Source organism: Excalfactoria chinensis, chromosome 5 (genome assembly GCF_039878825.1).
Source record: "Excalfactoria chinensis isolate bCotChi1 chromosome 5, bCotChi1.hap2, whole genome shotgun sequence".
Lineage (NCBI taxonomy): Eukaryota > Metazoa > Chordata > Aves > Galliformes > Phasianidae > Excalfactoria > Excalfactoria chinensis.
In genome coordinates, this window is record NC_092829.1 from 41,702,174 (window position 1) to 41,728,089 (window position 25,916).

The window sequence follows — 25,916 nt, forward strand, 5'->3', positions numbered from 1 at the left end:
GCCATAGAGGCAGGCTGTACATTTTAAATGTGTTCAGTACATTAACTAATACAGATTTGTTTTGGTGGTGGTTTTCTTTTGTTTGCTTGCTTTTTTTAAATAAGAACCAACTTTGTCAGACAGCTTGAGAACCCACGTATATACTCTTAGATAGGGTTTAAATCTTTCCTGCTGTTACCTCACAGCTCCATGGAAGCATTAGCCTTCATTTTGTAAAACGCTAAAGGAGACTGAAGCACACTGCTTTAGAATTGCCCCACAAGATAAGAAGCTGTATGCTGATCTCTGAGACATGCTCAATCATAATCCCACAACCTTCTGCTTTACTGTGTGTTTTCTGGCTTTTGAAGAGGGAACAATGAATCTAACAGTCTAGTGAGGTTTAACAAGTGAAACAATTAAAACAAAATTCTCTTGGGAAAAGGCTTATCTGGTGACATCAGCAGCACTGGTGACTGACCCCTAGGGAAATGGGACAGTCATACACAGATGGGAAATAGCTGGGAAGAAACTACATGGAAGCATTGAAACACTAGACCCTACCCTAGTGGCTGAAAACTCAAGTGCGAGGTCCAGATGCTAAAGTCTGAATGTGTTAGCATCATTGTTAGGGAATTGATACTAAGTGACAGATAGATTGTATTACATAAAGTTCAATTTCTGGCTGCCCACAATGTCTCCTAATTCAAACAAAGGCCTGACGGGATACCGACAATAAATAAATCAAAGTAAAACACACACTGCTTTGAAACTTTAGCCTTGCACCCAGTGACATTACAATATGCCCGTTTCTTAAAAGGATTGCTTGATACTTTACCAAAGCAACTGAAAATTATTGATTTCCTGTGTTGTGAGCTGAGATGGTGAAAAAAAAACTTAGATTACAAATAAAAAGCCTTCTTTGTTCCGTATATCACTTCCACTATGCTGGTCAGTCAGATGCCATTGTTTTTCCTTCTAGTCCCACATCACATGGACATTATCTTACTGGGAAATAAAACAAAATGAGAAGACAAAAAATAGTTTCCAAGGTTTTACAGTTTGTTTTCAGCCTTGTATCTAAGAACAAGAAGGAAACCAGTAGCATTTTCAAATGCCCCGCACTAGTTTTGCTTTCTTATTTTTGTTTTTAAAAGTTCCCAATTCTTTTGGTTTGGAAGCCTCTTGGGATAGAGGCCGGAACTAGTATTTATATAAAAGTGATTAAAGGACATTTTAATTCAAAAAAGATGACATGCTTCATTAGCTGCCTTTTTTATGATGACTTTGTTCCAGCTTTTAATCAACAATATCTATACGCAGCGCTAGTTCCAGCCAATGTCTCTCTGCTGGCCTTGAACTGCAGAATGCTGTAGGTTGTGAGCAGCACAGATCAAGGAAGCCTGAATTGAAGGAAAGGATGCTCCCTGCCACTGCACCAAAAGCGTGCAAGAGTCATCTCTGTCCTGTTGTAGACAGCAGACAAGTGACACAATACAAGCAAACTAATGGGAAAACCTAAATAAGCATCCAGAAAGGCAGTGCAAGTTTCATACAATTCTAAAAGGGCAGAAGCCCTCCACATTTGAATTGACTTTGGCTTTTTGAATGTTTGGACTCCACTGGCCTTGTGAACTGCTTCAACTGGCAATGGTTTAAGTTCCAGGTAAGAGAAGGAATGACAGAAGATGCAGTTCCACAATGAATGACATCTGCAGTTCAGTAAGGAATTTCAATACTCAAGAAGTCACTTTTCCAAGAGTGACAGAATGGGAACGTCAAGATCATACACTTCTACCCTAATCCAAGCTACTTAGGATTTCTTCTACCACATCTTGCATCTTTGCCTAAAGCTTTTTCTGACAGTCTTCATAACCTTGCCCCACCTCTCTACAGAAACTAGTTTTTATAAGCAAAGATCTTCATCTCAACAACTCCTTAAAAGACCTACCTGTTAGGTACTTTGTCAAGACATAGAGCAAAAAGAAAGAACTGTTGACAGGAACAGACAACTCTAACTGAGGTAATGCTCATCAGAAAGAAACATTTCTACTGCCTGTTCTATTGCTCACTATTCACAGTGCTCTCCCTTCTCCTGCATTTCTACGCTATTCTATGCCTAAAGAGGCACAGCCAGAATTGTCTCCCACTTCCTACCTGCTACTTTCCAGATGCATAGCCTTGATTTATATATTCACAGGAAACCTGCAGAACTATTGCGCCGAAGATTTCTCATATTAAGACATTAAAATCCAGTTCTCTGACTTAGCAGAGATTTTAAATCCCAAGAGATATGTATTTGAATTAGTAGATTTTCCCTCTCCTTGCCAAAACACACAAGTAACATCACAGTGAAAAGGGATTCAAAAGAAAAGGCCTTACCCTATCTATGCCTTTATAAATGCTAGTCTCACCTTTTCAAACACGAGCTAATTGCAGCTACAAGATCAGAGAAAATTAGCAAGTTAGATGCAGATAACAGTTATTACGTATCTACGAAGACAGGATTTGGTTTTAGAAATCTCTCTCTCCCCACATAAGCCATGAAACAAACAAAACCATCTAAAACAGTCCCTTGTGTCCAAACACTTCGGGACCAGAGTGTGGTTCTTTTTCAAAACCAGAATAAGCACTTCAAAAAGTTTTCTCTTAACAGCCTCGCTCACGTTTCAGAACTACAGCTTGTTAACCTTGAAAAAGCATATTTGTTTGGGGATTCACCTCTTGGCAGAAGGGTGACCATGTACATTTCTGTGTCACTCGAAGAAGCACAGCTGAGCTTCTTCACCTCTGCTTCTCAAAAGCCATTAACCTGATGTATAAATTTATACATATACAGAAAAGACAAGGGAGTTTCATGCATTGCTATTCTACTTGAAAACAATTTTCCAGCATTTTAACATTTTCCTAGTTTTATAAGAATTCCTATCAAAGTAGCATAATAGTGTTTACAGCTGCAAACCATGTTCTGTTTTCAAGGTCCATAAAATCCTAGATCTATTTCTATACTACTGTATCGCAGAAGCATTTATGAGTATGTATTAGCAGCAAGTTTAACACTGTCTACAATGCAGTCAGTACACTGCCCTAATTTTCTTACATTTTTCCTTGCAGATGAGATAGGAACTCATTGCACTTCTGGTTCAGAATTTGGAATAAAGGAAGCACTTTTTCTTTACATCCCTTTAAAGTTTGTTTGCCTTAAAAAGACATATGATTCACAATACTTAAAGGTTTAAATGTTCCACTAATGAACCGGATCCTAACATGTAAAAGTTTTTAAGCATGAAAATATATGTTGTAATGACTGAAAAATGCACTTGGGTCCAAGTAGCTTTTTATTTGAGCATACTAGGGGTTATTAAGGCATGTTGTTATCTCAGGTCTAGCCTACCACTGTACTGGGTAGAAACGTGTGTTCTTCTGGCTTGGTTTTTCTTTTTCTTTTTCTTTTTTTTTTTTTTTTTTCCCTTTATCAAAATAGTTACAGTAATTCAAACTCAAATATTCCTGTTATTGTATTAATAGTAACGATGACATAATAGTCCAATTATACCCCTCAGGACTAGGTTACACTGACGCATGCAACCATGTGCTTATAGTCACTTCAAAGACAGTAAGAGAGATGGAAAATATTAATTACCACACCCGACTCCTCTTGACTACACCTCTCATCCTGGAGATAACCACCCACAAAGCTGAACAGCGGTAACTAGTTATTAAAGTGCTCATAGCCCTCTCCTTAACAAAATTAAACTTGTTTTAATCTTCTCTGGTGTTAAGCAAAGCCTTCTGGGTCAACCAGATACTGCAGAACTATGAGAGCAAATGCTGAGCAACCCAATTCTGGGCAAAGTTAAAGCCCATTGAGGGGCAGTAGAGAAGAGGTAGCAGACGATTGCTGCTCAAGAGCAGCTTAGACACAGACATGCTTATGCAACCCTACCTACTTCCCTGGCTGTCCTAGATGAGTCTGAACAAAGCAGCTTTTGTTTGCAGACACAGCCCGGATGCCAATTCAAGTTCAATAACTGGCTCTAGTTTACAGTAGACATGCCCAAACCTATAGGATAAAACTAATTGCAATCAAGTCAGTCTCAATCAGCATTCAAGGCCGATATCTTGCTGTCCTTCTGCAAAACAGATACAAAGAACATAAAATGCTACTTAACTATTCAGTCAAATCAATACAAGAAAGGCACAGAGCTAAGCATGTGAAACAAGGGTCAAAATCTCAACTGTCATATTGAAAAAGATCTCACAGAAACAAGTTCTAAGTTAAGAAATGAGACAAAAAATTTTAAATGTCTTTTTTTGTTGTTGTTGTTGTTTTCAGTGTAATGATTGCTGAGGCCCATCATGGATTCTGAGCACTCAGAGCAGACCCTAACTGGTACTTGGGTAAGATTATTCTCTCTCTGCTTCAGTGCCCAGTTGTGCGAGAGGCTATTCATGCTTCCTTCAGAGGCTATTCGTGCTTCCTTCCGCTCACCTTTTCACCACTTTGCCTGTTTAGACTGCAAGTCCTATAAAGGTAAGAACTATCTTTTAGAGCATGTTGGCACTCTGCTAGGTGCAATACTTAATCTTGCAGGCAGGGTCCTTTGAAAGGAGTGTAATGTAAATAATATATTTTCTCTGAAGAATAGAGCACAAGTCTGCTTGCAAATTGTGTTGCAGATAAAGTTTCCATCACACTTTTAACTATCAAAAGCTATGAAATCTTACACTGTAGTTCCACAAACATTAAGCCAGCTTTGCTGCCAAAAGAAGCAATCTCATCTGGCCAAAAAAAAGGTTAGTTTGAACACGTACAGGTTCTCCAAGGCAGTTTACAACATAGCTGCACTAGCTGCATAAATGCTTGTGTTGGCACAAGGAATGGAGCAGCAGGACCATTTCTTCAGGTGGCAGTGCCAGCTAATACAGGCTGACAACCAGTCTTGAAAGTGCAGCCCAAGTTCTCCAATGGTTTCATCTCACACAGCCAAGCTATGGTGGAAAAGCCAGGGGTCACACAATTTTACTCACAGAACTGCTAATACTCACCTTCCAAGAATGCTGCAAGGTCAAGTATGTTCATGTTGGTAAGGCATTACAGAAGTAAAATTGGTAAATGTTTAATTTTCTCTCTTTCATTTTTCCCTGCCCCAGTCACTAAGTATAAGTCAATTCAAGTTTCATATACTAAATCAGTGACTTGGAACAGCTCCTAGAAGGTAGGCGTCAAGATCCCTGCCTGCAGGACAGATGGAGGCTAGTCATTGTGGATATCTATTCTGATTTAAAACTGTTCTGCAATGTTGCCACAAAACCAGCCTCTAGAGCAGATGTCCTTTTTCATCTTTATAAGGGGAATGGCTGCAGAGGGATAAATGATGAGTAAATCAATTTCTTTGGCATGCATTCCAAGTGTAAGCACACATCCTGTCAAGCTGACAAACAACAAGAAAGAGGTTTTCTGAAAGGTACCTTAATAAGGATGTTAAAGAGATACTGGAGAGAAAAAAAGGAGGGGGAGGGAGGCTGAAAAACAGATTCTAAATGAGGACGTACATGGAAACAAGAAAACAACGCAACAAAGAAACAACAAAAGCAAAAACAAAGGCCTAGAGACCTTCAATCTTCACTTCCTGAGTTTCTTAGCTCAAAGCTACATTAAAGGATCTTTTCCCTCAATTTTAGTGCTGTTATATCTGTTAGAAAAGGTACTGCTGACACTTGCTACCTGAACAGCAAGTCATCAGAGCTACTGTGTATCCACAGCTGTCTATAGCTTCTGGAACCAGTGGCTTTTCTCAGTTAAATACTAATTAGGCCCACCTGAAAATCCAAACATCACATGGATCCACTGACAGCTGTTAGACACACTGTGCATATTTCAGCACACATCAGACAGCCCCAATGTCATTAACATACGGGAAGCCATCAAAGTGAGGAAGTACATAGCTTGCTTTCACAGACAGTGTGAGAGAGCAGGCATTTTGTTTATTTTCTTAAGTTCTTTGAAGTCCTGCTCATTCTGAGAGCTAATAGCAATTCCCATCACCTTGAAAATACATCGATGTTCGACGACTTAGGCAGAAATAACCTGCTGTAAACAATACATCAAGGCACAGGTCCCCAAAAATCAATGTGCTGGCATACCTGGGTGGTGCTGAACTTTCAAGGCTTCTCCAGCAGCTCTGTACAAATGCCAAGTTCTAAGCTCCACTACAGGATTCATTCATTTTATAAGCTGTGCAAATGCCCATGTTATGTATTACTAGCTACTGAATCAACAGCTCCCATCAACTCTTTTCACAACTCCTTTCTAATGAGAGAGAAAACACGACTGGGCTTCATGTTATAGCAAGAATGATCCTAGAAACTCCTTGTGCAAGACAAAGTCTAACTGAGCTGATGCTTCAGTCACCATGATATTATTTTATACTGTCAAAATAAATGAAATAAAAATAAATTTAAAACATTAAATGTATGGTAAATACAGCTTACAGCTACCATATATCAAACTCCTGTGCTTCCTAAGTTATCCCTAGTACAAGCAGACACTGTTCATGAAACCTTTCCTAATACGCCCTGATCTTGTTAATATTTACGCACACAGGAAGCTCCGCTGAAGTCATTATGACTACTCATATACACAGAGTTAAACACACTGCATAACTGCAAGCCTCAAGCCATAAAAACTTCACTTACAAATTTAGGACTTAGTTTGGTTGCCTATACCCATATACATTTAAAAAACAGCACAGAGTCTTGACTTTTTCTTCCCCCACCTAAAAACATGGAATAAACACTCAGTAGGGTGGAGCAGCCAGAGGCTTTACTCTATACAAATGAAATTCAGCCAGAAGAATTTTTTCAATCACTGCTAAAAATAGAAATAGGTTTTGATGCTTCTCGTATACCTATATAAAGAAATAACAGGGTGAACTCTATACCTTCTTGTTTTCTTTCTGTGGACAGGCAGGTGCTTGTCACTTTTTTTTCCATGGCTGTGGTAAGTTTCTGGTTAGTGGTCAGTGCTGATGCACCTCACTACCAAATTCAGAAGCGGGAATGTTTTTAGAAAAGGATTTCACAGGAATTTTTTTTGAGCCAGTTAATTGAAGCCAAATAATCCAATGATAAAAATAAAATTCCTAATGCATTCCATTTGTTTAAGCTGTTTTCTCTGTCCCTACTGCAGGACCCTCCTTTCTGACAAGACATTGGTACACACTGCTGCTCTGCACTCCAATTACCTGCAGTTTGTTCCAGTTTTGCCTAGCGAGGGCCACTTAAAGCAATTCAAGAGCCACCAGCTAGTGACAGCTGGCAAATTCAAACCTGTCTCAGTAGTCTATCATATGTAATCAATTGCTAATAGAACTTCAACAGACTCATCCCATTATTTTCTAGCTAATTCCCCCAGGGAAAACAAGCCAGCAAGCTTCCACTTTGAATCATGAAGCTAGTTTTGCCCTTCTCCCTCCCTCCCAACATCTCCCTTTCCCCTCCCTTTGCATCAGTTCACTGCACTGCTTCAGCTTTTCAGCTTGATATCCGTTATGTTATGTCAGCTGTTACATTACGCTTAAAACAATAGACTCCAGCTGGCTGAGGTCAGATGTGAAAACAAGGACCTAACAAAGCCATAGACCCTCCAGTTATACTGAAATTGAGATACACACTGAATGTAGCACTTAATGACAAACTACTTTCCAGACATTTGGGCAAGGCATAAAGGAAACACCTGTCACTGCAAACATTACACACTAATCCAGATAAATCCTAAATTTAAAAATCTTCCTTTTCACTGCTTGGCTCTACTATGCACCAGCATTTCACAGCTTTCATTTTTATCTTCTTTTTTTTCTTCCCCCCCCCAAGATGGAATTTGCATTCATCTTCTTGTTTGCTGAAGCACCAAATATGTCTTTAAAATATTAAATGTGTATAATTTCAAGAAAAACATCTATCGTGTTCCTTCTAGAGTTACCAAACCGATGCTCAGAGCTTGACGTGGCTTTACACCCCAGAAAGGCTTAGACAAACTTTAACTCTCACACAGAAAGCTTAACAAAAGCAAACACAAAATTTAACAGTGAATAAAACAGACTTTGAACAGAATTCATTGGAGTGCAGCTGTACTTAAAAATAAATAAATAAACAGAACACCGGTATTTGATTTGACTTATGAATGTAAACATGAGCTCTTGAGGAACAGGTGAACTGCTAACAAACCTGAAATACGTATCGCCCTATTTGTCAACATGATACACACAATACAAAAGCAATATTTCCTGATGACCATTTGGCTACTGTAGATGACATATGAAAACCTGGGACGACTTACTCAGAGTAAAGTGATAATTTGGTACTGGGTTCATTTCATACTTTGGCCAGTAATCCTATGCTGCCAGGCTGGGAGGCCACCATGTGGGAACGACATAGGCCACCAAGCCGCCAGCAGATGGCTCCAATCTATCACCATTGCTTTGTTCCAGCCTGCAATCTGTCACCAGCTCCAGGGCAAGCTTGAGGAGGGTCACACTTTCCAGAGTTTGACTCCAAGTTCAGAGTTTGAGTCCCACGAAATGCCTGGTATGTCATAGCCATCTCATTCCAGTGTGTTAGGCAGATAAATTCTGATTCCTTCACTCATCGTCACTTACAGGCAGGCTTTGCTCTTAAGTTAGTTCTGATGCACCATCACAGGAAACTCCAGAAGGCCAAGAAAAGAGATTTTTTTTTTTTTTTTTCCATAGTTCTTACAAAAGGCAGAAATGAAAATAACTATGTTTCTGCATCCAAGCCTATCTTTATCAAATGGAAGCTCCAGAGTAGCAGACTAAAATTTGAATTCAAATCTATGTATATTGCAGTCATGTATCAGAAGACTTTTCATCTCTGTAAAATTACTGCTTACTCACACCATACGATATAGGGACACTGGTAGGCTGTGTCAGTAAGTCTCCAGGTGACACCAAGCTGTGCAGCCAGTGCACCTGAGGGACAGGGTGCCATCCAGAAAGACCTAGACCAACTTCAGCAGTGAGAAATGGCCCAGAAGAACCTAATGAGGTTAAGAAAAGTCAAGTTCAAGGTCTTGTACCCAAGTTGTGGCAAACTCCGTTATCAGAACAAGCTGGAGGACAAAAGGACTGAGCACAGCCTTGCCAAAAAAAAAACACTTGAGGGTACTGGTAGATGGAAAGCTGGACATGAGCAAGCAACATGCCCTTGCAGCCCAGAAAGCCAACCGCAACCTGTGCTGCATCAAAAGAAGTGCCATCAGCAGGGCACAGGAAGTGACCCTGCCCCTCTACTCCAGTGAGACCACACCTGGAGTACTGCATCCAGATATGGAGTCCTCAGTAGAGGAGAAATGTGGACCTGTTGGAGTACATCCAGGGGAAGGCCAAGGGGTGGAACACTTCTCCTACAAAGATGGGATGAGAGAGCTGGGGATGTTCAGAATGGAGGAGAGAAGGTTCAAGGGACACCTGATAGTGGCCTTTTGGTATCTAAAGGGAGTTCTATAAGAAAGAGGGGGACATATTTTTCAGCATGATCTATGTCAACAGAACAAGGGAAAATGATTACAAACTAGAAAGGGGGAGATTTAGATTGGATATAAGAAAAACAGCAGTTTATGATAGGGGTAGTGAAGGACAGGCACAGGTTGCCTAGAGAGGTGGTAAATGCCCTGCTCCTAAAAACACCCAAGGTGAGGCTGGACAGGGCTCTGAGCACCTGATCTAGTGCAGGTAGATCCCCTGTTCATTGCAGGGGAGTTTGACTTGATGACTTTTAAAGGTCCCTTTCAGTTCAAACAATTCCATGATTTTATACAGATCTTAAAATCAATTTTCAGTGTTAACACTATCAAACTTTAGCCAAATAATTTTTTCACTGCTGAAAAGGAAACATTTCAGGTGATGGCAAGAGCATAGCTGGAAGGATGCAATCATATTGGAAATCTTTCAGTAGGCTTAGAAATTATCTATTTCGTTCTCCATACAAATACGCCCAATTCATCTCAGTGAAAGCTTTAATTGTTCCTTACAGCCATCCACATGATGAGAAATCAGGTAGGCCAAACAGCATGAACTTTGTGGCTACAGCCACAAAGTGGTTAGAGTTGTCTCTGGCAGCAACATTTACACAGCCCTTCTCTTCAAGCCCTATCTCCCAGTAGAATGTTTTTTTTATTACTCGTATAAAGTTCCATGTGAAAAGCCATCTCTTTATTAATAGTTCACTCCTTCCAAAGGATATTTTTACCTACTTCAGGACACCATCCAAGGTCTGAACTTAGCCACTCCAAATGGGACACAGCATGGTCCAATGCTGCCCTCTACAGATTTTAAAGGGAAAACTATGCCTCCCAGAACCGTTAAGAGCTTAGACTGGCAACGCATCTAAAAGGAAGAACGCTTCATCCTTCCTTTGCTGGTTTTAGCACACTCTCCTTTCATATTTCTTCTTCATTCCCTCCTGCCATACAGCTCCACCAAACAATACTAACAAGCTTTCTTTTCCTTTTTTTTCCTTTTTTTTTTTCTTTTTCTTTTTTTCTTTTTTTCTCTTTCTTTAAAGCTCATCTCACTATATTGGCTCAGTTATTTAACAGACTATCATGTTTCCACTTTACAAGCACTCTGATTTGAATCCCTTGCTCACGATGGACATTAAGCTGCATTTAAACTCAACTAAAAAATGGTCACAGCCTTCCAAAGCAAATTAATTAAAACCCTTTAACATGTCATTTACATAAAATCTACAACTTTCCTACACAGACCAAGGGAATTAACAAGGGATCGCTTTGTGATCAGCAGGAAGAATTGAAGAAGTTACCACAACTAGCAATCCAAGCCAATACAGTTGGTTGTTGCTCTGGTTTCATCTGGGACAGAGTTGATTTTCTTTACAGTGGCTGGTGTAATGCTTTGTTTTAGCTTTAGGAGAAAAACAATGTTGATAACACACCGATGTTTTAGCTGTTGCCAAGCAGTGCTATCTACAGCCGAGGACACTTCAGTTTTTCAACCTTGTGTGCTGTCCAGCCAGCAAGAGGACTGGGGGGTAATACAAGGAGCTGGGAGGGGACAGCTGACCTAAACTGACCAAAGGGATATTCCATACCATACAAAATTGCGTGGGGAAAAAAAAAAAATATATATATATATATATATAAAAGTGAGGGGAGTTGGCTGAGGGGTGTTACAGCTGCTCAGGGACTGGCTGGGCATCATTTGGCAGGTGGTGAGCAATTGATTTGCGCATCACCTATTTTGTTAATATACATATATATTATTACCATTACTTTTACTTCTCTCTTCCTTTTTCTGTCTTGGTTAATAGTATCTCAACCTATGAATTCTATTCAACCTATGAATTAATACCTCATCCTATGAATTCTAACGTTTTTTTCCATAATTCTCTCCCCCATCCCACTGGGAACAGAGGAGTAAGCAAAAGGCCTTGCGCTGTTTAGCTGCTTGCAGGGCTAAACGACTGCAATCATGCAACAAAACACTTGCATCATCCACCAGGAGGCTCAGGCACAAACAGAGCAGCAAGTAATACCTGTGATCAGAGGAAGCTCCTTGTTCCAACTACTAGGACCTAATAAGAACGGAAAGAGGGTGATTTCCATGTCTGTTCTTTCCTAAGTCTTCAAGCCACTCGCATTTGGCTAACAAAAAATGCACAGAAGGCAATCTCAAATGAAAGTTGGATTCTCAAACTTCAGCTATCAGTTGAGTGATAGAAAGGTGGTGATTCTCTGGACAAGGTTATTTGCAAGTCCTACAAAAGCAATGGTCTGAAGACAGAAGCTCATCATATGCACATCTGCTATATCTGTCGACCTTGTTCTAGGTCAGGCCAGGGGATGCTTCTGAGGCTGCCAAGTCTTTTACTTTCTGAAGTACAGTACTCTTCAGAGAGACTGCCTACATCTTTGACCCCATGCTGCAACACACAGCATGGGGAAATCCTTTACAACCACTACTCTCATTTAATTTTTCAGAGCAATGAAAATGAGAACAACTATCAATGCTCAGATTACAAGTTTCTGTCTTGGCTTCATGAACAATGAAGATAATCAGAAAAAAAAAGATGCTAGAACCACACTGAACCATTTGATCTCTGTGAGATCTTCAGAATCAAAAGCTGTTGGTATTTTTCTCAAGGCCCATAAAACAACTCAGTTAAAAAAAAAAAAAAAAAAAAAAAAAAGCCAAGGCTCATCTTCAAACAAAAGCTTATATTAAAGCAAGAAATAAAACCTGGATTTCTTATAAGCCTCAATTCTGTGCCATTTTCTCACAACCGTGGAAATTCTTTCACTGCTGATAACACAAATATTAACCACTGAAGATATTGCCTTTTTTTTTGTTGTTCTTCTGAAGCCATTTTTAATATTGAAAAAATGCTTAATCTCTTCAAGTAAGAAGTACTCTGAAGTAGGAAAGGAACTCCAAACAAGAAGCTGGAAAGTGCTTATAATTTCAGCACTAAAACATAGTCACTTTTTTTTCCTTTTTTTTTTTCTTTTTCAATATTGAAATGAGATTCCTTCACGAAAATAGCATTTTCAGGCAGACTAAATATCCCTTCGTTCAGCAGAATATTTAATCCCCTTGGATCAGGCACTTGGATTTTCTTAGATCATGCTGAGATAACAGCATTCTGCTGTGTTCTGGCACCATAAAATCCTTGCTTATGAAAATAAAAGAAAAATATGGCCTCTCTGGGAATATACATCTCTGAATGACTTTTTTCCATAGTTTAAATATTGTAGTCTCAAAATCAATTTTTTCACAGATACACCACATTCTCTTTGAGTCATGGCAAAAGCTCTCCCGCACCACTACTTTAAATGGGCCAAGTATATGTATACCCTTTAAAATGATGATCCTTACAGTGTCTTGGCTCAGACTCAGCTCTGGCTGGGCAGATGCCAACAACTAACTGCAGTTAAACCCCTCCAACAGCACCATCTAGTGAAAAACAATAAAATAAATGCATGCTAATTTAAAGAGTTTTCACTGTCTCCAATTCTCTCCTATTCTCCCATTACAGTTGCATCTAGGTATAGCTTTCATCAAGGTTCTTTGCCTTGTGAAGTGTGATGACAAGCAGAGAAAGATTCAGTAGCTAATTGTGAGCTTTTTATCTACAGCTGGAACATCCATAGGAGCACAAACTTACCCAATGGCATCTTCGGTTCTCTTATTGTTATGAAGAAGTATTAAAACAAAGGTTTTTAAAACACTCAGAAATTATTGAAAAAATAATTTATAAATTACTGAAAACCTATTTCCTGCTTTGGTAGTGGGAGATGATTTTAAAATATTTTAATACTATGAAACTGAAGAGCTAGGAAGTGCTGATATATACATATAATCTCAACATCCCTTTTAGATCTCGTTTTCATTTAATGTCTTCTATGACTATTACTGAAACAAGAAAATCTTAATATTAGGATAGAATAAGAAACTTTGTTGGGTAGACATTAATAGGAACTAGATTCTGGAGCTTAAATTTAGTTGAGGAAGGTACCACAGCTCCTTTGAAAGTCCCACCAAAGCTGGATAGAGCATCAGCCCATCCATTGCTTTGGATCAGTGGATCACTGCCAATCAATTTAAGTCTCTTTAAGGTCACTATAGTTAATCTTCAGGAAAAGAATACATTGTTAACGTGCAAAATTATTTCCATGATCTCATTTGCAAAATCAAAAGTGAAGGGTGAAGGAAAAAAAAACCCACTAGAAACAACACGTAATGGTTACATTGTCAATAGAAGTTATTTCACCGAAGCAACAGCATGACCATGAAAATATCATAGTACATCACAAAAAAAATGACTGTTTCAAGAAGATACTATCACGGTTCAAATTCATCATAGAAATTGACAGAAGCATCTACAACCACTGCTTGTGGATAAAAGGGAACCTTAAATCCATACAGAAAGAAAACCCTAAACCCTAAACCAAATAAGAAACTGGATGCAAAAATACAAGTATAGACTCCCTTTAACTAACTACACAGTTGTAATGCAGGTATTCAAACAACCTACCAGTTAGTTATAAATTAATACTGCAGACCCATCCCATAGAAAGACAAGTGGTCAACACTAATATGCTATGCTTATACTTAAATTAATATATAATATAGTATAGAAACTTCACATTTATTGAATTTATGGTTTGAAACAATAGTTTGAGTGAACATTTTCACATTAATGATATATATAACAATGATATTACTGGTGCACAGCCACCAAGAACTATTTTGAACAAACAAATGGCTAGCTAACATTTTCTCAGTACAGTGATAGTGTTTTCAGGAGTCAAATAATAGTCAAATACAAGGAAACCAATGATTCAGAAGGGGATACATCAATTACCACTGAATACAACAAATTAAGATTTCTTTTTATTATTATTTCATTTTTTGCTATAATGAAAAACATGCCTCTCAAACTTCAGAACTAAGGCTTTTGAATGAAGCCTGAACAGGCAGGACAGCAGTGCTCTTAGAACATAGCTTGATATATACCCACTCCAGCCCCAGTGAACCATAAACCTAAGGTAATAAAATGCTCATTACTGAAGGGAAGTTGCATAGGACAAAAAGAGCAAGTTGGCTTAATTCTCAAGTTAATGAAAGCATACCAGCTTACCAGTTGTGAAAGAAGACTGGATCTGAATTCCGCTTAAAGAGAAGACTTCCACTTACTCTGTTCACCTCGCACCCTGACCCCAACCTTGTTCAGGTGTCTGGTTTTCAGCATGGCTAAACAATAGATTCACACAACCAACATGAAAGATTCAAGCTTAACATAAGAATAGCTTTGAGTTGGACACAAATTGAACATCCTTAGTATAGGCTATATAGGATATGAGTTCTACCATAACTTTTGATTTTTTCTAGGGCTTTATAGACTCATTAGGCAGAAGCAGAAAGAAGCCTCTTTCTAAACCATAAAGAGCATTGTGTGTATGACATTAGTTCAGATGAGGATTTACATGATAAGAAAAAAACCATGATCACATGAATACATACCATCCAAAACAATGTCCCTGTAGCAAGAGCTGCATACTGTTCAATTGTAGAAAGCACACTGAAGATAAGGCATATCAGCACAATAAGGAAGCTGCAAAACAAACAAAATATACCCAATGTAACACAGTTTCACCAAAATCTAGAAGGAAGACAAATACTCCTTCCAACACAAATAATCTGGACACACAGAAATGACATTGGTGTTGCATTATCTTAAACACAGCTGGCAACTTGTGAGTGTTCCTACTTCACATTGTACGGCTTATTTTATCTTCAGACAAAGGGTTCTGGTGTCAGAAATTATCAAATCAAAACTGCACAAGGAAGTTAGCATTTGCCTATCTCGAAAACTACAAAAAGAAATCTCAACTAAGCCAGAACTTAACAGACTCTGCCCACAACATCTTTTACAACCACTTCCCAAAAGGCCCCAGATAAACAAAAGCTGCCATTTGAAACACACCTGAGGATATATTCCATTTTAAAACCAAATTTCAAAGCAACAATTGCACACAGAGAGAGGGAGGGAACAGAAAGGTTTGTTCCCCTGTCCAAGTGAGTCCTTCCAGAGCAGGACCTAGTTGCTACAGCATGACCAGGGACAGCCAGGGAGCTGCAGCAGGCTTAGCCCCAGGAAGCCCCATTCCCCAACTGGGAAGCAAGGCTGTGTGCCTGCTTCTTGCAGCTGCCCAGCTCTGCAGCCTCTGCCTTCAAACCCTTTCCTATCTTAGCAGCTTCAGCTGTGCCCACCACTCCCTGAGATGCTGCTTGACTTATCTGGGAAGCAAAACATTTAAGACCCAAACTGGATGCTGTCCACTGCATGCAAGCATAGGTTTCTTCCAGATCTCAAACAACATGTTCCTTTGTGAGGCATGAAGTGAGCAATGGAAAGAAATATGAGAAAACTGAGAATTTCGTCGGGTGAATCTTTTGAAAGGCTGAGAACTCAAGCAAACAAATGTGTTGCCATTATGATGTGACTGATGTTATAAGCTAGATTTCTCAGTGCCTGCTTTAGAGCACAGTTCATGCAAATCCAACACACACATACAGAGGATGTTGTGAATATATCACAAAATTGTGACGAAGCTTCAATAGTAGGGAATAATAGTAAGCATAAAAAATGAAATCAGTTAGTGATGATAAAAATTGGATGTTAATAGGATAAAATGATATACATGAGTACAAAAGACTACACTTTACACAGACAAACCACAAATTTTTAGGAGACCAATTTATCTCAAAAGCCTTCTTGTATCTAACTTTTGATCCTCTTAAGTAGAAGCAAGCTGTACCAGCAAGGCAAGAGAGCACAAGGTGAACCAGCAACTTGAAACATAACACATTTTGCCCATGTGTCCAGACCTTCTACCTATAATAGGTTCTTAGTCACTGGAACATGGACAGAAGTACTTTCAGTTACGTAGAGGCAGCTGAAGATCCCTAGACAAGAAATCTGACATACACAGAAGTGCTCATTCCACGAGTCATTTAGGATGGTGTAAGCTACCTGAAGACACTGGGCTGTCACGATACTTAGTATACTCATTAATATTAATCCCTTTGTAAAACTGTAGCCAAGCCAACACTTTATACCACGAGAGGGCACCAAAGCCAAGACTATCACATTTTTGTACTTAACCACACCTAAAGAGAAGCTAACCAGGATCAAAAATAAAAGCCTGTGTGCCTAGCTGTCAAGGAGAGAAACTAAAGGGTGAATTGTTTACCAAAACTTGTTTCTATTAAAGGAACTGAAAGCTGACTTCAGAACTCCATCAGGTGCCAGTCAGCATGCCATCCACTTCTAAGGAGTTTCTTTTCACAAGGGTGTGTTTCAATCTCACTATCTGCTTTCCAGACAAAAATGAGATGAAAAAGTAAGGCCGCTATCAAAGAAAATTCTTCTTCAGACTGTTTTTTGGAAGTTGCTTGGGACACACTTGCAGCCTCTCACATAGCAAGTACATCTCTAAAGCACTGACAGGTACTAGGGACTGCCAGATGAAAACATAATACTGTTCCTCTTTCTCTCACAAAAAGGGCATTTCCAAATGCAAACTATAAGCTCCTGAACTGATGGAAGTAACATGGGGAATGACAACTAGTGGACAAATAAAACACACCACTCATAATGGGAAAGTTGGAACAATGGCTCAGAACTCAGGGGGGGAAAAGGAAGTCTAAGCACAAGTACCATAATTTACTACAGTCTTGATAAAAGATGCCAACAAGTTAAGCAGCCAGTCATACAAACCCAAGTTTCTGAGCCAAGATGCAAGCAGCCATATAATTTGTGCTCAGCAGGGCCACATCACTTGCTACATATGGTCCATTGCTGGATTAAGGCCTTACAGACAAGCACAGACCTTACTCAAGCGAGAGTCTATGGACAGACGTACAGGCATAGCTGTTTTCTCATGCATAAGGTACTTCCATCACTGTGTTTTGGTATTATGTTCGGCAGCACACTATAGGATTCAGTAATATTTTAATCCCCATCACCTTTAAGAAGCAAATACCAACACCTTGTCAAAAATGAGGCTGCAGAGGCTCATTAAAAAGATATCCAAGAGTAGTAGTAAACCAACCCTCCTCTGTAGAAATGTATCCAAAAATTAATCAACATTTAGTAGAGAAGAAAAAGCAGCTGCTGAGCATTCCTTAGATATAAAGATAAGGGGGGAAAGGGGGGAAAGGGGGGAAAGGGGGGAAAGGGGGGAAAGGGGGGAAAGGGGGGAAAGGGGGGAAAGGGGGGAAAGGGGGGAAAGGGGGGAAAGGGGGGAAAGGGGGGAAAGGGGGGAAAGGGGGGAAAGGGGGGAAAGGGGGGAAAGGGGGGAAAGATCAAAACTGCCATATTCATTATTTTGGAGAACTGCTTTTCAGAAAGTCTCCTGAATAGTTCTACAGATATATTACATTTTATTTTTTTTTCTTCCAGTTGCCTCTTTTTTTTCCCCCCCTTATAAACAATACAACACCACAGAGATGTATTTGTGTTCCAAGTTCCTGAAGATAGCAGAGAGCCTTTTGTCACACCACCAGGCAGCCTGCAGAGCTCCTGCTCTTTGCCAAATTCCAGTCAATGGGATTCCACAGTACTTCTGAATTAAAATATACCCATAACTGCATTGCTGGATCACAGCCAGCGTATTTAGCACCATCCTAGACTGTGTTCTGTGGTTGTAACAATGGATTTATCATTCATACGGCGCTGCACAGGTTCAAATCCCTGTTTAAAAGAAGTCAAGAACCTAATCTCTACAAATCCAGAGGATTAGTTCTGCACTGAGGATAGGTGCTACACTTCATATGCAGAGGAAGAACTAACCATCACTTCTGACAAGATTTTACTGTTTCTGTATAACTCCAACAACTGATATGTTCAGCAGTACTTAAATGAGCAGGTTGGGGTTTTTTTGTTGTTGCTTTTGTTGTTTATATGAAGAGCTTTTTCTTATGGCCAAAGCTACCAATGGATATCCCATTCTTGCCATCTCACTTTAGATTTGACACAGAAAGAGTGCTGCAATAGGAGTGCAATTTTCATCTATTCTTATCTAATAAGTAAGACTTAGATAGGAGAATTTAGGTCTACATTTTCAGGCCTCCTCTCCAAACACTTTCGAGACCTGAAGGAAACACCAGTGAAGAGGAAATGGGCTGCAGAGTAAGTGATGACTTCACAAACTTTGGGGTTATGATTTATAACAAAGGAAAACAAAGCAACCACCATTAAAGCAAACAAATGAAAAGAAAAGAAACTTCTGAGGTTTCACTAACAACCTCCTGCTGCAATTGACACACCTGCATGTTCTCATCACAATCGTAAACAAGAACATTATTCTTTAGTGAGTGCAATATTGTTTTTATGGACGTACACTGCATACACAGATTAAACAGGAGAATTATAGAGCTTGTAATGATTTAAGAAATAAGAGAATAGAGGTTCTTTGTACAGTATAATTTCAGACCTCACGTGCATATGCTAGGATCCAGCACGTGGCCATACACTTTTCCTCTTCCTCCCTGGGAACTGGGGTTCTGCCATTCCTACAGCTGTGCCCTCCTGCTACAGCCTGCCACCTTTCACGTCCTCTTCCAATACCACCTCCTAAGCAGTTCTAATGTCTGTACAAGTAACTTCCTTTTCTGCTTCAGAATCAGGAGAACAAAGCATCAGAAAAAGTATGAAGCACTAGGAAGATGCAGAACACAGATTCTCAATTGTCACCTACATTAAGTTGCTGCAGCCAAACAAGCCAACAGTAGGTGAGCAGTCACGAACAGCCACAGGGACAGCATCGACTTGAGATCTCAACATTATTCTGGGGAAATGTAACTGTCAAAACTCAGAAAACTTCCCTGATTTGTGTGAGAAATGTGATTTGTTTTGTTATGTTTTCCAAGAAAGACAGACAGCTGAACATGAAATTTCTTTAAATCTAGCAGTCAAGAAAGGCACACGAGCATTTATAGGTGCATCTTCCACAAGCTGGATTGCACAGCTGTTTACATGGCCTTGCCATACATTCCCATTATCACAGAACTCTTCATAAACCTGTAGCTGAGTCCTGCCACCTGTAACCACTTCCAGCAGTAGCAGGAGAGCATGCCCCTCATCCATGCAGGCACCACATGCTTCAGGCCTCAGTCTAGACTTCTCTGCACTCAGCTACAAGCTGGCAATGTGCAGAGTGCATCTGTTCCAGAGCTTCAGTACAAACCAAGCCCAGGCTTCACACACAGCAGAAAGACCTGCATACATGTGCTTAGCCTGAGAAAGTACAGATCTTTCATCTCCCAAAACCTATTGCTCGTTTACCCTCATCTTCAACAGAGGAAACAGAGCGATGAGGGGTTCTGTTTTTCCATAAGCTCTGATCTCTCTCTCAGATTGCAGGGCCAAGCAGACCTTGCAGATGAGGAGATAGCTGAGAAGTCACTCACGGGCCTGTCCTGAGTTACCAAGCAGCATCTGCCTGTACCACAGCTTCCATATTACTTGGTGCCCTCAAAATACTTACTTTGTGGCTAACTTATATCTAACAGTGCTACATTTACACAGACCCCAGGAATTTGTACTTCTCTATGTGCCTACAAAACCACTATTTACACAGTGCGGACACTGACACAAGGCAGCAGATGGTTTCTTTTGGGCACTGCATTTCCACTGAACTACAAGGAAAGTTGTTCCTCCTCAAGCAGCCAGCACTGCTATCCTGAAACAAGCTATTCTGGCCTATCAGATTCCACAGCTGTCTTTTCAACTCTGCTTTTATCAACACTGCATACCTCGCTGGGCCATAGCCAGGAGCAGAGCTATCTCAGTACATGTCAGACGGCTAATCACTAAGCAGAAAAGCACATCCACAGACACAGGCATATAGACACTTACACAAAAGAGACTATGCAGGTAGCTGTGCATGGATCAGTTTTTGTGTATAACATTTCTACACAAGAATCACACAGCTGATAAGTAAACACAAGTAGCTAGCATGCATTGTGTTCAGAAGTACACAGAAATGCATGCAAAATGTATCAAGAGATCAAGGTGGAATTACTTTTGACTATTCCAGGACATACATCAACTTTTAGAACAGATCCAGACTAATTTTCAGTACTTCGTGGTTCCCTGCCTTCAGTTGCAAATTTCTTTTCCCCCAGATTAATCTGGTTTTACAACATTACTGTGCCTTTTCTATGGTTTGATATAGTGTGCAGAAGGTTTAATGAAAAAATTAACCAGTTAGTGAGGGGGAGCAATGCTCATTTAGTAAATGTCACAGGTGGGAGGGCTGAAAAAGCTTTACAAAATATGCCTAGTGATACAACATGGAACATTTAAAAACAAGGTCCATGAGACAAGCTAGAAGAACTCACCAGACTAATGGTCTCATATACACAAATACACCATCATCAAAACAAGTATCTAAATGTGGACAAGTTGTACTTCTTGCAGTGTTTTGTACATGCTCTCGGTGGGGGTCTTCCTATGAAAAGGGAAAAACTTGGTGGTAGACCCTAAACTAAGCTGAAACCTCCAGAACATTTAATGGATAAGAATTGAGATTGAAAATTTAAAATGCTACAAATCCAACTTGAGATCTGCCACTACAGAAAGGGGATCAGCATTTCCTCTGTCCAACAGGGCACAGAAGCTGACTCAAGTCTGCTGTCTCCTTTCTAACAAATTCAAGTGTTACAGCCACCAAGTCTTGAGGGCATCCAGCTATCAGTCTCTCTACATACAGGAAATATTGTTTTAGATTGTAACTGCGGTATCTGTGTTCTTTTTAGTCAGGAAGTCAATGCCTCGTTTTAGGTTATCTCATCTACTAGAGAAAATGCCAAACTTAAAACAAAACCAAAAAAAGCTTTCCATATACCAAACCAAACAACAACCAACCAGCCAACCAACAAACCCACCACCTCTTTGTCATCCTTTTATGTCTTTGGTAGCACTCTGTTTAACTCTTCTTGATTCTTTGTCACTTTAATGGCTCATATAGGCAAACTTACCATTAGTTTTTCAGATTGTGAGCACAAATGGTGTCAAAAGGACATTTTCATACAGCTTGAAAAGTGTTACTGTAGTGAAGATTCAGATGCAGAACTTCAGATAAGGCACATATTCATATAAAAAAACAATATGCAGAAGAAAACTGGAAAATTACCCTTTGAAATCTGGGCTAGAAACGTTTCACACTGCGATGGAAATATCAGATTTCCTAAAATATTTCCTACACTGTGCGAGGACAAAGATAAGACAAGAGTCAGCACACAGACTGACATGCCATTCTGTTAACCATGCTGACAGTCTTCTTGGGTTCAGATTGCCCTTCATTCCTGGTGAGTGCCCTGAAGCTTAGAAGTGCTGCAGTGGACCTCTCTCTCTCTCTCACTCTGGAGCTATTCCTTTCAGCACAAAGAACTGAATATTCCTTCAAGAACTGCTTGGAGTACCAGGCTCCTGTATCACAGCACCTGGCTCTCAGTCATCAGCCCAAGGCAGAGATTCACTCATTGCCATTAGTTCTGCTCCATTCAAGGTCAGAAATACTGTTATTTATCTTCTTGAGGATTTGTTTGTTTGTTTGTTTGCCTGGAAGGGTTTGTGTTACTACAAGTCAACACAAACCCCTAATCACTTCAAGCAGTACTGTATAATCATCTCCATGTTACAATTAGGCAAAAATTCATACTGATCTGTATCAAGTCATTGTGGCTAGGTACAAGGTCTTTCTTGCTCTTTCACTCAATTTTGAGATTGCTTGAGGTCAAGAATTCTAAAATAAGGTAGAAGCCAGGAGAACAGGCAGAATTTGTCAAATACAGGACAGATGATAGTAGACAGGGAAGAACTCTAGATCACAAATAGCACTGGCAGAGAACTAACACAAGATGGAAATTTACTTTATGGGTTCATCATCAAGGTACAAAGTCAAGTACAAATCCCAACTCGTGCTTTCAAACGCGAGATACTCAGATAAGGCTGCTTTAAACAAAATAATCAGGATTTCACTGTGCAGAGTCTGAAAAGACACTGATTCTTTAAGGACTCTAAACCACAAGAGCACAGCACAGTGTACTAAAGAAGGCCAATAGGTATTCAGTTTTGCAAGCATCAGGCATCAGAGATTCCCCCATTAAAATAAAAAAAAGGAAGAGAGGGAGGAAGAGCGAAAAAGTGTCTATGTTTGTTTTTAAAAACCAAGCAGCCTGGTGAAGATGCATGATTCAAATTAAGGAGTTCTTAATTCATCCCTATCCAAACTCTTGAAATGTGGCTGTGAACCTTCTAACTCTTGAAAGAAATTTCCTTAGCTACTGCATTAGCTGTGCTGTTCAGTCAGTTCAGCTAACTGGCTTAGGAGAGAACCATTTATCTTCTGAGTGTATATACGTTTTAATTTGACTTTGTCTAGGAAAAATGGGAAATATTAAAACAAAAAATCACCACAGCACAGAGTCAGAAGAGACCAGCAACCTACACAAACAGTAGCCAAAGGTGGCTAGTGAAAAAAATCTACAAGAATACAAGTACCTTAGTCCTAATAACAAAACAAACAACTCACCAACTCACAAAGCCAGAGGCTTAAAGCTCTGGCCCCACAGATTCCTTCTGTGGAGTTTCTTTAAGGAATCTGAATGATCTTTTTTGGCTTTGTTCTTGAGACAGGGGAAGGAAGGAGAGGTACAGCCCCTTCCCATCTTCCAGCCTCTCTACAACATGAGGTTGCATTGCAGGGGAAAGTATACTTGTACTGCTGCAGAGAAGAATGATTCCCTTCAGGAACTAGATACAACAGTTTCCTGTCCAATGAACACTTCCTCCCTTATGTCCTACATAGGTCAAGCTAGCAGAAGGATCACTATTCTCAGCTGTCACTTGCCATCAGAAAACCTCAAACAGATAAACAAAGTGTGAATACTTTGTTTGCATTACCTTAGGGCTATCAGATGGAGTTTCCTGTTAATATGTATTTGTTCCAACTGTAAGGCAAAGTACAGTTGGTGCTTCCTGAAGGAAACAATGGCATAATTTTTAACCATCTCCTTGACTTCTTGTCAAAGAAATACTATCTTCTAGCTCCGGCATGAGAACATAATTTTGTTGCACAAGGCAAATAATATACAATACATGGTAGTCTAATGCTAATAAAAACAAGTTAGCTATACAGCTAATAAGTAAGGTTTCTATCACACTTACTTGGCCCTTTTGAGAGATTAGAGTCTGTAAAAATAATTTAAATTATGGGCAGTGTACCAAAGCACAAAGGACACAATGAATCAAAAGTCATTTAGGACACAGCACCAGAATTATTGCAGGAAAGGCCTTGGCAAAGTGTATGATTGCAGTAGAAATACAAACCAGATGTCAAGGTGCTTCAAGAGGAAAGGTTAACTGCCCACAAAAGCCTTGTTATTGCATCCTGCAGCAAGGTATTGGTTCCTCTGAGAATAGGCATGGCTGAACAGGAAAAAGATGATAGGTGCGGTATAAGAAACGGGAAAAAAAATGTACGCTACATTTGAAACGAGCACATGACTTGAAATACTGACCACCAGACTGCAAAAGCTTCACCAGTACTCCTCAGACAGTTTGTTACAAGCTTCCAATATGCCTGATCACAAACAAAGCAACAAGAGCCACTGAAGGAATGAGTGCACATTCCCAGTTGGGAAAAGAAATCAACCAGTACTAAAAACCTAAACCATTTTTGCAATTGTTTTCACAGGCACATTAGACTTGACAAGATAAGAATATGTCATTGAAGTCTACAAGCGAGAATAATGTAAAACAGTGAAATCTTTTGTTATTCTTATGGTTTGACAAAACAGTACTGAACAAAAACTCATTTTCACAACATTTTTGCTTGGAATTACTCTTACTGGCCAAAAGAGCAAGGAAAACACCTTTAGGAAACAGAGATGGCATATTCTTCTCATCCTCTGATACAACCATGCTTACACTCATCCTGTAGCAGCCCATCATTCAAAGCAAGACCTTGGAATGTTTTTCAGAAGAGGTCCTCTTCTGTGCTTCACTTACAGCTCTAGCACTGTCCATTTCACAGTGAACACCAAGTTCCACCCACATTTGGTTTTAAGCATGCATTCAAGCCAAAGTGGATCTGAAGCATCATAAAAGCATGGCCTACTACACAGCCTAAAAGCCATTTGGTGTCAGTGTCAGCAGAACAGGTGGCAAACCATCATCACAAAGGGCCCTGCAGTATTCACAGCCACAAGTGCAAGCAACGCATACGCAGCAGGTAGCTTGGCTCATGAGGCCAAGGAACACTCTAAGTTACCCAGAAGCGTGGTGCCAGCAGAGAATGCTACAAAGTTTCTCTGAAGGAAACCATACCAAACATACTAAACGCTTGGGTGTTCCCAGAGGAGAATGCAGGCAGAGCTAATTTGTATTTGAGGCTCGACAACCCATACTGCTTACAAAGCGCTGCAGCCAAGGTGGGGGTCAGGCATCACACAGTATCACACAATAAGCAGACGTGGGCATGAACAAACACGAGTTGCAAGCACAGGTTTAGATAGATAAGTTGTGCACCATAGCTGAAAGTAAATATTCTGTTCTTACTGCAACAGAGAACTTTCCTTTAATTTTCATCTGATTCTGGTTTTCATTTTAGTAGGTGGAAGATAGGAGAGGTGTGTTCTGAAAACTGAGTGCTACACTAACAGCAAAACACATTTTGAAGGTGGAGTTTTCTACAGTTACCGAAGGCCGTCTAGGATCACTTACAAGAAAAGTGTAAAAACAGATTCAAGGCAGCATTTTAAATAACATAATATCCAAATACAAAAAACAGAATGCAAAAAACTTCTCTATTTTTGTGCAAAATGAAGCTTCTGAAAAACTACCAGCCACAGGCCATTACTTTGCTGTTATCAACCCAATCAGTATGTTTCCTAAATAGAATCTCACTGAAATTTACCAAAGAAAAAGCTGTTCTTATTGCCCTTCTCATTGGTTAATTACTTTCACAACAACTGTACTACAAATCACTTTCCCCAGTTATAAGGACACTGTACTGTGCCTCCTAAAATACACGCATCTGATTTGCATGCTGAAGAGGGGATGCTGCAATAGGCAAATATGTGTTCTTAGAAAACAAAAGACAGCTATTAATCAGGCAAAGAGCTGCAAGTCTCTATGAAGATACAGTGGACAAGTATGACTACACAGCTCCTGTTTGTGATTATTTGTTGTAGTGGTATAAGAGTATAACACTGCAGAAAAACAGACTCTGTCAGCTTCTCAGCTCAAAATTAGACCTTACTTAGAAAGCAGCTTCTAGCCAAGTTAGAATGGTATCCTGCCCCCCGAGAAAAAAAACAAGG

At 39.8% G+C, this 25,916-nt stretch overlaps 1 protein-coding gene across 2 annotated transcripts in view; it reads right to left on the minus strand.

Moving 5' to 3' along the window:
• The window catches only part of KCNQ1 (potassium voltage-gated channel subfamily Q member 1), a 317,708-nt gene that overhangs the window by 262,852 nt on the left and 28,940 nt on the right, over nt 1-25,916 (minus strand). For both annotated transcript variants that reach the window (XM_072339313.1, XM_072339311.1), the window contains exon 2: nt 15,045-15,135. In XM_072339313.1, the coding sequence (XP_072195414.1) occupies nt 15,045-15,135 (91 nt within the window). The remainder of the gene's footprint in view (nt 1-15,044; nt 15,136-25,916) is intronic.